This window comes from Halichoerus grypus, chromosome 3, assembly GCF_964656455.1.
Source record: "Halichoerus grypus chromosome 3, mHalGry1.hap1.1, whole genome shotgun sequence".
Lineage (NCBI taxonomy): Eukaryota > Metazoa > Chordata > Mammalia > Carnivora > Phocidae > Halichoerus > Halichoerus grypus.
The window spans coordinates 126,125,716-126,138,188 of record NC_135714.1 but is presented as its reverse complement, the minus strand read 5'-3'; the positions used below and the strand labels follow the sequence as shown (position 1 = coordinate 126,138,188).

General features: G+C 38.5%; 1 protein-coding gene across 3 annotated transcripts in view; it reads right to left on the bottom strand.

The window, feature by feature from the left end:
• ARHGAP10 (Rho GTPase activating protein 10) overlaps nt 1-12,473 on the bottom strand; it is a 314,695-nt gene that overhangs the window by 157,899 nt on the left and 144,323 nt on the right. For all 3 annotated transcript variants that reach the window (XR_013446509.1, XM_078069295.1, XM_078069296.1), the window contains one exon: nt 692-773. Coding sequence is in view for 2 of the 3 variants with exons in the window: in XM_078069295.1 (XP_077925421.1) it covers nt 692-773 (82 nt within the window). In the remaining variant the exon portion in view is untranslated. The remainder of the gene's footprint in view (nt 1-691; nt 774-12,473) is intronic.

Genomic DNA, 12,473 nt, shown 5'->3' with positions numbered 1-12,473 from the left:
TTACCCTAAGTCCCCAATTCAATACGCGATCTGCCAAATTCTCAATTCCCCCCGAAGGCCACCAGCCCACTAAGATGAAAGCAGTGCTTGAATCAAGTCGCAAGCAGACTGAGTTGATGTGCCTCTGGATCTCTACCACTCCCTTTAATTTATTCCTCATACCCATCATACAGAGGCCCATTTACTAGGGCTACCTGATACTGCATACCATAAACCATTAGCCTGACCCATAAATTGCTAAATCAAGCAAAATATCTAATATTTATAATATATAATATAAGCAGTTGCTTATAATACTGCTTGCACGGCCTCGTATTTACTGTTCCATCTCCACTGAGATCAACATGAACTGCAAGCATTTATTGTGTTCATCACCCAAAGAACTGTCAGGTAGGAAAGAAAAAAAAAAAAACTGAGCATTTCGATGACTTCCTCAAGCACAGCAAACCTGAGTGGCAAAGTCAAGAAAAATCAAAAATCAAAACTAAGGACACACGGGTCTTCTGTGTGCGGCTGCTAGCTTCCGCCAAATTACTGGAATGAGGGACGCTTCCCAGAGGAATCAAAACACCAGCGTCGGCAGAGAACCTTTTTTTTCCCCGCCAAATACCATAAAGCAAAAATCCCATAAAAAGGAATACAAGTCAACACTGGAGGATGTGAATACGACTCGACCGGTGAGGATTCTTACAGCTTCTTTTCCGCCCAGGGCTTCCAACCACTGCTTCCGCTCATCCTCGGAGAACGCCTGCATGGTCAGAGCAGCGCCAGGCCTGAAAGACACCAGGGATGCGGCCGGTGAGCCCGGGGCTGGGAAAATAGCCCTGCTTTTCCACCTTCGAATGTTTTATTGTGGGGAGGAAGAGGGGGTGAGTTTTTAACTGCGACAAAAGACGCATAACATACAATGTAGCACCTTAACCATTTTTAGCTGTGCAGGGCGACTGTGTTGAGTATGTTCATGTTATCGGGCGACCAATCCCCAGAACTCTTCATCTTGTAAAACGAAAATGCTGTACCCATGAAACCATGCCCCATTTCCTTCCTGCCCAGCCTCTGACGTGCTCCCCTTCTACCTTCTGTCTCTGTGAATTGGATTACTCCTAGGTAACTCTTGTAAGTGGAATCATACCGTATTTTTTCTTTTTGTAACTTGCTTGTTTCACTTATCATAATATCCTCCATTTTCGTCCATGTTGTACTATGTGTCAGAATTTCCTTCCTTTTGAAGGCTGAGTAATACTCTGTTGTGCACATGCACTGCATTTTGCTTACCCACTCATTTGTCCATGGACACCTCAGTTGCTTCTGCGTTTTGGCTATTCTAAACAATGCTGTTATTAACATAGGTGTACAAATATCTCAAGACCTGGCTTTCAATTCTTTTAGGGATATAGCCAGAAGTGGAATTTCTCCTTATTCACACAATACTTCTGTACTCTAAATATGTGGGTTTTTCCATACCCAACAAGTCTCCAGTTCTCTGCAGAGACCGAGTATCCTACAGTTTAACCGAATTTTGGCACTACCTCAGATTAAGGGCTCACTCCCACAAGACTGTGCCCACGGCCTCAGATGCCGATCTCAAGTCCAGGGTGTGACATAAGAAATAACGCATTTGGTCTCGGACCCGTTTCCTGGCACAAAGCTCCTAATACCGTTGGAATCTCCAAAATAAATGTCATTTGATATACTAATGAGATAACAAGGCTGGGAGCTCCAGGACAGCCTCAGGATGGGGGCTGGTTGCCAGGGGAAATGTGTGACTAGGAGATTGGAACTTACAGCCCCACCCCCATGCCCCTTCCAGGAGGAGGAAGGGGCTGGAGATTGAGTTCAATCACCAATGGCCAATGAGTCAGTCAATCATTCTTACACAATGAAGATCTATAAAATACGCTAAGTATCAGAGAGCTTCCAGGTTGGAGAAAACGTGGAGGCACTAGGAGGGTAACACGTCCAGAGAGGACATGGAAGCTCCAAGTCCCTTCCCCTATACCTTGCCCTATATATCTCTTCATCTGGCTGTTCATTTATTTCCATTACAATATCTTTTGTCATAAAATGGCAGAAGTAAACAGTATCCCTGAGTTCTACGAGGTGTTCTAGAAAATTATCAAACCCAAGATATCAAACCCCCAATTTATAGCCAAAAGCACAGGTGACAACCTGGACTTGCGATGCATCTGAGGCGGTGGGCACAGTCTTGTGGGAGTGAGCCCTTAATCTGAAGCATCTTCACTAACTTGAGGTAGTGCCAAAATTCGGTTGAACTGTAAGATACTCGGTCTCTGCAGAGAACTGGAGACTTGCTGGGTATGGAAAAACCCACATATTTAGAGTACAGAAGTATTGTGTGAACAGGGAGAAATAAGTTTGCCTCCCCCTGGGTCAATGATAATTCTATTTTTAATTTTTTCAGGAACTGCCACACCTTTTCCACAGGAGCTGCACTGTTGTGCTTTCCCATCGACATGCACAAGGCTTCCACATCCTCACCAACACTTGTTATATTATCCTTTTTTTTTTTTTTTTTAGAGTAGCCATCTTAATCAGTGTGAAGTGCTAATGATGACTAAATTTTTATTTATAAAAGAGATACATGCTTATTGTCACCCAGGCATGGACAGAGTGTAAAACCAGAAAATCATTTTCCACCCCATCCCAATTCTATGTTCAAGAAGGCAGACTGTTCACCATTTGGTGTTTCCTTCGTATTTTCTTAGCCCTGTGTTGGTCCTCTGGGTCAAATAATCTTTCTCAGTTCAGTTTTTTCAGACACTCAGAGATTCAGTCAGAAAAACTCTTCATACTGGGAAGCAATAACTAGGTAGAAAAGCCATTAATAATGCCTCTTCACCTGGGGGCGGTTTTGCAAATGAAACAAATTTTGAATATTTGATTCAAATATTATAGATTAGTATTCGAAAAGAACTTTTCTGGCAAAGAATTAAAAGGCAAAACACAGAAAACTAGAAATGAAAGTAGATGGCTGAAACAAAAAGTAAATATTAATTCTTGTTGGATACCGAATATACTTTTTAAAGTTATCACTCCTGTGGTAGTATTTCAACTCATTTTTAACTAATGGATAATCTCTTTCAAGTAAAGCAAGCAGTAATAATCAACTATAATTCAATAATCACTGCAATTTTTATAAAGTACTATAAAGTAAAAAGTCCTGCAAAAGCAACGAGCCAAATGTGAGCAAGTAGGACTCCCAACGCTCACTCACACTGGCATTATGCTTTCTCCCCACATGATCGTTATAAAGCACAAGAGAAGTTGTTTGATTAGGGTTCACTACAAAGTAACTATAGCTACAATTGATAGGCTCTTGCCTACAACCATTTTCTCCAGACTGAAATTTGTAGGGGGTTAAAAAAAAAATCACCAATAATCCCCCACCCCCACCCCTAAATAGCAAAATGACTCTTAATTGTCTACCCGACACTTTTTTGTCTTGGTTCCACTTTTCCATCACCTTGGCACCGCACAGTACAGACCCAAGGTCCCGCCTCCTCCCGCTCTACTACACACAGCATCTTTTTGGAGCAAGAATAAAGGCAAGATGCCCAGACAACCAGTCTGTTTCAAGAAGTTCCTTGACTGGGATGTGAAGATTTTGGCCCTTATTCTTAGTAACCCACACTGGGCTCAAGGGAGTTAATTAAAATTGTGAGGGAAAACTTCAGATGGCACGAATGTTTTTCTTTACATTCTTTAAGTGATAAAACAATATTTACATATGGGGGTCTAACGTCTGCAAGAATGCTCCATTCTTGTCAAGAAGGAAAAATATCTAGATACCTCTCTAAAACATAGCTGTATTCAAACATTTAGTATGTAAATAAGTGAACAAAAGTATAAAATGCAAAATAAGATGTGATAGCAAATACAAAATAGAAAGCTGACAGCTTTGGGGCGCCTGGGTGGTTCGGTAGGTTAAGCATCTGCCTTCGGCTCAGGTCATGATCCCAGCATCCTGGGATCAAGCCCTGCATCGGGGTCCTTGCTCAGTGGGAGGTCTGCTTCCCCCTCTCCCTCTGCCTGCTGCTCCCCCTGCTTGTGCTCTGTGTCAAATAGATAAAATCTAAGAAAGAAAAGAAAGCAAGCAAGCAAGCTGACAGCTTCTCTAGTCCAGAAATGGCAAAATGAGCAGAGAAAATGGGACAGAAAGACCAAACAAGTCAATTTCTATCATAGAAAGGCAAACAGGGAGTTTACATTCAGTTCAATAAACACTGAGTGAGTGCTGACTATGCTTTAAATCTTGTGCCAGAGGGCCAGGAATTATTTATCAAATACCTTACCATGGGCTAGGCACTGAGCTGGGCATCCCACCCACAAAGGGCTTATTGCCTATCAAGAGAAAGAAGAAGGTAAAAAAAAAAAAAAAAAAATTACAAGTAATCTATTAATTACAATTGTACGGAGCCCTGCAAAAAGCCAGCTACCTAGGAGAAAAAGAGGGCATAATAAAGACATCAGAAGATGTATGCCCAAATACAAAAGCATTCAACTTCAACTATGTTCAACTGTTGCCAAGAAGACTTGACTGTGGCTAGTTTGGCCGCCAGTCTCAGAGGAAATTTCAGCATTCAAGGTGCTATGGGGAGTTAAGAAAAAGATCGTACCTAGCCCTGGACGTTAGGCTTCCTTGGGAAAGGGACATTTAACCTAAGGCCTTGAAGATATGTGGGCCATGTCAGAGCACCAGGGCCAGAGTTACCCCTAAGCCGAGAAGGCACAAAGAAGAGAAGGAACACACCTTGGAGGAGCTGGGTCAGCCTCATCAGCTGTCTTCCCACCCAGCTGGAGAGGAGCATAGTGGAAAGCTACAGAAGCAGCCTGGGGGTCCAGTCACAAAAGGCTCCTTGGCTGGGCGAAGGATTTGATTAATCCTCAATGTCACTGAAGGTTTTCAGTAGGGGAATAACATGATTAAACGTGTACGTGAACACGGGCTGCTGGGTGGAAATGGACTGAAGACAGGCATGAGCTGGCTGCAGAGACTTGTAAGCAGAATGAGGGGATGAGATGGAAGGGCACAAATGAAGGAAAATATGCAGGAACTTGGAAATAGGAGGTTGCTTCTCCATGCTATAGCCAACAACAACAACAACAAAATCAACAGTAAAGGACAGGTCAATTACAATGTTTCACCAGTAACTAGTAAAGGGATTCCATGAAAGCCAAAACAATTGTAGCAAATAAGGGCTTAATACTCTTACACTCAAAAACATCAGACACTGAGCCTGATGAGAATCCTGTGCTTTCTAGTTCCTTTTTTTGTTTCCCCCTAAGGTTCTCCGTGGATATGTGAGGGGAAATAGTATTTACTACATGGAGATGGTTGGATATTCATATAGAGTGGCAAATAGAGATGTTGGATAAGAGAAACAATGACTGGTTCTGGTAACTTGAAACACAAGAAAAAAAGTGTTGAATGATGAAGAGTCTAGAGTCATGAACTAGAACTACAGATAGCACAGTGGGGGGGGGGGGGGACAAAAAAACAATTGTCAGACTTCCAATGAAATAGCCAGAGTACTTCTGGATAAAACCCCAATGCAGCATAAAAACTTAATTTTTATTATACGTCTTGTCTCCAAGCACAATGACTCAGGCTTGAGCCACCTAGCCCTTTATGGAATACAGCAGAGAACAAACAAACTTATTGAAAGATGAGAGATGAAATAGAAATATATCACCTACAAGGAAAGGAGTCTATTTCTGTTTGCATTTTGACAAATAATAGCATGGTAACTCAACTCCCCCCTTGAGAATTAATTCAACACAGTACACATTTTCAGAACTCTTCACACTTGGAACATTCCAGACAGGGATCAGTCACTAATATTATATAAAGCTGGGTTCCCATCCTATCACAGAGATGGCTCACATTCATCCCCCATTTGCTCAGCCCTCACCTCTAAAACATTAGTGTAGGAAAAGTAAAAAACAATGCATTAAAACATGTTTTAAAGATTTTTAATTTCTCAAGTTTCTTTTTTTAATAATCAATTGCTAGGAAATCATTTTGCAAATATGGGACTTTAGGGAAGCAGTGGACACATTTTAAACTACAGTATTAACAGCATCTCACTGTTAAACCAAACCATAAAAATTCTTCAGTTTTTGAAACAAAGACATGTTTTACTCATGAAATTTAATGGATAGATAGAACGACACAGTGAATATATATGGATAGCAAAGAACAAAAAATTTTACAGTGTGCTAGATTATTCACAATTACATCTTCTTCATTCCATGGAGAAGCTCCAGTAACATTAGTGACTCCATCGGAGCCTGAACTAGAATTGACAAAGTTCTAATTTTTGGTAATTGGAGCTGATACTGCTACCATGCACTACGCTGGTCTGCTGAGGACACAACAGTCCCTTCTTCATCTGAAAATTCATTTCAACCAAACTAACATCTGAGTACCTAATACGTGCCAGGCATTGTGCTAAGCTCTGAGTAACTTACCACATATGGTAAGCAAAACTAATTCTTAGCAAATACAAAGGCAACAGTATGAACTTCATAAAGAAAAAACGGATGAGGGAAAAGAGCACAACTTGCCCAGATAGTCTATCTTTCTTTTGTTAAAACCGTAACTGTTGTCTGTAGAGCACAAGGCAGAGAATTGAAATCTGAAGAAAAACACTTAGGTTAAGCAAGTTCTTGTTCTTAAATCAGCAATTCATCTTTTTCCCTTCACTCATCAAGAAAATATGCACTACTATGCACTATTAAGCACTACCGAGGCCCACCCATGAGAAGCAGTCTAGAGAGCTTATTATCTGTATTCTACATTTGACCCCCTAACTATTAATTCTCTTTCAACTGCATTTTTTATAGTTCAGTCAAGGCATGTGGAAGACATGTGTTTTCCTTAAACTCTACACAATAGATCAATGAGCCTGTAAATTAAGAAAATATAAAAAATAGAAACATTCACATTTATGAGATGCCAATTAATGATAGATTCTGTAAATAGAGAAGTTAAGAGAAAAAATTAAGAAGTAGCTATCAAAACTTACAATGTTACCAATTAGGAATATTTTAATGTTCTTCTAAGAGGAATGTTGAAAAGGAAAAGGAAAAAACCAAACCAGCATGTTGTAAGTCCTGCACTAAATTTTACTAGGAGAAGGGGAAAGTGCCAAAGCCAAACCAAACACTTTCTAAAGTTATAGAAATGTAGCTGTCATAATCAGTTTCACATAGGATTCCTAGGGGGAAAAATTTAAGTACAAATCTATGAATCTTGCATTTTTTCAGAAATGATCAAAGCAAGGTGCATGATTTTACTAAGGGTCTTTCTTCTGTCTACCAAAAAAAAAAAGTTTCAAATAGAGCAAGTAAGCATTGATATAGTTAGAAGTATGATTATTTCCTCTAATAAAAGTGAATTCAAACCATTAATCATTAGAGAACTGCTACTTTAGAACACAGAAAATTGCACCCTAACAACAACAGGATGGAGAATCTATAAAATCATAGTGTTTAAATAAAGACTGGAGAACTGAAGATGCAAAAACAAAACAAAACAAAACAAAAACCCTAATGAACTAAAACGCAGACAGCAACAAGCCCTTTCTTAAAGAGAAAACAAACACACATGTACACACAGCTTGAACCTTCGAGAAGTAGCAGAACAAAGAGGAAGACATCAGAGTGGAGGACAACAGGAGAACTGAAGTTGTAAAGGCAGAGTATGGTTGGGTGTGATGGTTTCAAATCCCTACAAAACAGAGACACAAAGAGAGTCTGAACCCATCCTCCAACCCTCCCATGGGACTTCATAAAGTGCTCAGGAGGAAATGTGAGAGCGTGGCTGAGAGCCCCCCACCACCGACCCTCTGAGGTGTGTGTGCTAAGTATGAGGGGCAGAGCAGGAGAACCTCCACAGAAGGTTCTGATGGTGTTCTCAAATCACATGGACCCTTGATAAACGGAATCTAAATGAAGTAACAACATAGATTCTCAGTTCAACTGCCAACTAAAGGGACAGCCCTACCCATTAGCAGCCCCACAGAAGAAAGGGAATACCCTTTCCCAGGCATAAATATTACTTTCTTTCTACTACTCTCTTACAATATCTGGCTTTCAACCAAAAAATTAGGAGGCATGCAAAGAAAATGTAACCAAGCATAAAGAGACAAAGCAGTTAGGAAAACCAAACTCAGAAATAGCCCAGATATTAGAGGAAGAAAAAATCAGACAGAACCTACGAACAAGTACATGTATATTAAAGGATCCAGTGTACGAGGTGGCCAACATGCATAAACTGATGGGGATTTCAGCAAAGAAATGAAAACTATTAAAAAGAGACAAATGGATATGCAAGAAATGGAAAATAAAAGAACAGTGATGAAGAATTCAGGAGGGCACCTTTCATATGCAAACCAACCAATCTGGAGTCAGTATCTGCAACCTTTCCTTTATCTAACTTGTACTCAGGGAGGCACTATTTCCTCTGCCCTAAGTCACCCCAGGACAACCACCCCTAGTGGAGAGAGCCCACCAATATTATTCAAACTAGCCAATCCTAAATTGCTTCCCCTTCTCTGCCTTGCCTTTTCTGTGGAAACCCCAATAAAGATTAATCTAGGATTTTCTCTCCTTGGTTACATTAAACTCCTTCCTGACTCCTGACCAAAACCTGGCATTCCCCATGTGGTCCTATGTGGCATGGCATGCCCTCTTCTCTTGGAAATTCTAATTAATAAATGGTCTTCCAGTGCCATTAGTCTGTCCACATCATCACTCAGTCACTTCCATAAATTAAAATCCTGCAGGTACAACCAAAACAAATACCAAATGATCAGAGATAATGTAACTGGAATCCCAGAAAGTGAAGAAAGAGAAAATGGAGAAGTATTTGAAGAAATGACTTAGATTTTCTAAACCTGCAATGAAATATCAACCCAAATATCCAAGAACTTCAATGAACCCAAAGCAAGATAAAACAAAGAAAGCCACACCTACACATATCATTAAAAAAAAATTCTTAAGAGCAGCAAAAGAAAAAGATGACATAGAGGGGAATAATAAGAAAGATGGATGATTTATCATGATAAAAAAAAAAAAATGGGAGGCCTGAAGAAAATAGAATGACTTCTTTGAAGTGCTGGGCAGGGGTGAAGCTATTAATCTAGAAATCTACATCTATCAAAAATGAAGACAAGGGGCGCCTGGCTGGGCTCAGTTGTTAAGCATTTGCCTTCGGCTCAGGTCATGATCCCAGGGTCCTGGGATCGAGTCCCGCACCGGGCTCCCTGCTCCGTGGGAAGCCTGCTTCTCCCTCTCCCGCTCCCCCTGCTTGTGTTCCCTCTCTTGCTGTGTCTCTCTCTGTCAAATAAATAAAATCTTAAAAAAAAAAAATGAAGACAAAATAAAGACATTTTCAGACAGATGAAACATGAAAGAATTCTTCTCCAGCAGATCTGCATTACATGAAATGCTCAGATTAAATTAGCCTAAGGATTTTAAAAGAAATGGCACAAGATAGAAACTCAGTTCTATAGAAAGAAATGAAGAAAATCAAAATGGATAAATATATTGATATTAAAAAAAGACAAGAAAAACACATACCTAAATAAAACATCAAATTTCTTTAAAAGATTACTAATTATTGATATCATAAAGTAAAAATAGTAACGTATATTGGGTTCATAGTGTACATAGAATTAAAAATGTACATACATAGAGGCATAACTAAAAATAGAAAATGGAACACTAAAAGACTCAATTCACTAAAAAGAAAGCAAAGTAGAAGCAGAAGAACAAAGAACAGTTAAGACAAATAGAAAACAAAACCAAGGGGTGCCTGGGTGGCTCAAATGATTAAGTGTCTGACTTTTGATCTCAGCTCAGATCTTGATCTCAGATCTTGTGAGTTCAAGCCCCACACTGGGCCCAGCAGAAAAAAAAAAAAACCAAGATGGTAGACTTAAACCCATACAAATCAGTAATTATATTATACATAAATTAACTGAAACCTTGACTAAAAAGCAAAAACTAAGTGGCTAGATTTTTTAAAATCAGGACTCAATAATATACAATTTATAAAAAACAAAGTTTAAACATAAAGGCACACAGGTAAAAGGAAAAAAAGAAAAAAAGATATACCAAGTAAACACTGAGCATAAGTAAGCTAGTGTGGCTACATTAATATCAAACAAGGTAGATTTCAAAATAAAGATTATTAGCAGGAACAGACATTTCATAATTATAAAAGGGTCATTTCTTTTTTTTTTTTTTTTTTTGAGAGAGAGAGAGAGAGCATGAACCAGGCGGAGGGGCAGAGGGAGAAGCAGACTCCCCACTGAGTGGAAGCCCAACATGGGGCTCAATCCCAGGACCCTGGGATCATGACCTGAGTCGAAGGCAGACACTTAACCAACTGAGCCACCAAGGCACCCTGATAAAAGGGTCGTTTCATCAAGAAGACATAACAATCATAAAAATGCACACACACACACAAATCGCAAATATTCAATATGTGAAACAAAAACTGGCAAAATTAAAGGGAAATAGGCAAGTCCTAATAGATTTTAACACTCTGAGTTTAGTAATTTACATAATATTAAAAATCAAAACAATATAGGAGTCAAGCAACACTATCATTAACTTGATCTAATTGACATTTAGAGAACACTACACCCAACAACAGCAGAAAACTCATTGTTCTCAAGTGCACATGGAACATTTACTAAATAGACCACCTTTGGGGCAGTGAAACAAGTCTAATAAACTTCCAAATACTGATAAAATAGAGTATGTCCTCTGACCAAAAAGAGTATAAAAGAAACAGAAAATAATAAAAAACAACAGGAAAACAAAATAGTATACATAGAAACCACCCCCCCCCCAACCATTTGGAACTTTTAAAACATATTTCTAAGTAACACCTGGGTTAAAATTCAACACTTATGTCCTAATCACATTAAAAAAAAAGATATTTGCAACTGAATTACAATGAAAACACTATACATAAAAATTTGTAGGATGAAAAAAATTGTAGGATGCAAACTAAAGCAGTCCTTATAAGGAAAATTATATATTTAAATGTCTACATTCAGGGGCACCTGGGTGGCTCAGTCGGTTAAGTGTCCAACTCGGTTTCAGCTCAGGTCATGATCTCAGGGTTGTGAGACTGAGCCCCGCATGAGGTTCCCTGCTGGGTGTGGAGCCTGCTCTCTCTCACTCTGCCCCTCCCTCCAGCATGCACTCTCTCCAAAAAGAAGTCTACACTCAAAAAAAAAAAAAAAAAAAGGAAAATCAACACTCCTATCTTAAGAAGCAATTAAAAGAAAAATTAAATCCAAAGTAAAATGAAATGATAAAAATAAAAGCAGAAACCAGTGAAATATAAAATGGACAATATGGGTTATCTGAAAAAAAAAATTAACAAAACTGATAAAGCTCTAGGCAAGACTTGACAAAAAAATGAAACAAAAATTCCATAGCAGGGATAAAAAATGAAGTATCACTACAGATCCTACAGATATGAAGTAGTAAGAAACGGATATTATGAAGAAAGGTATACTGAGACAACAACTTAAAGGAAATAAGTTCTTTGAAAACCTAATTTATGAAAACTAACAAGAAAAATAAGAAAATCTGAACATCTCTTTACTCACTAAATTTTACCTGTAATTTTTAAATTTCCCACAAAGAAAATGCCAGATTAAGAGGACTTCACAGGTGTGTTCTCTGAAACATTTCAGGGAGAAATAATACCAGTGTTACACAGACATTTTCAAATAACAGAGAATGGAAAACTTCCCAACTCTTTTCTGAAGCCACCATAACCCTGATATCAAAATCAGACAAAGACATTACAGAAAAAGGACATAACACACAATTTCTCTCATGAACATAAATTTAAGTATCCTTAATCAAATATTAGCAAAACAAACAGAACAATAGATAAAGAGGTTAATACATCATGACCAGGTAGAGTTAACTCAGGAATGTAACATTAGTTTAACTTAGAAAATTCAATGCAATACACCCATTAACAGGTTCAAGAAAAATATTTAATGATCATTTTGATAGATAATATTTTATCAAAGTCAGTATCTATTCATTATTAAAACTGGGAATAGATACAAGCTTCCTCAACACGTCAAAGGCATCTACAAACAATCTTCAGCTAACATTATACTTTACAGTGAAATAATAAATGCTTTTCCCCGAGGATCAGGAATAAGGTAAGATTTCCAATATCACCACTTCTATTTAACATTTTATTAGAGATCTTGGCACTGCAATAAGACAGGTAAAGAAATAAAAGACATACAGATTCAATCTGAAAGAAAGCTGTTTTTATTCACACATGATACCATTTTGTACATAAAAAAATCATAAGGAAATTTTAAGAAGTAATAAGTCAACTCAGCAATATTGTAGGACACAAAAACCAAGTGCATTTCTATGTATTAACAGTACATTGG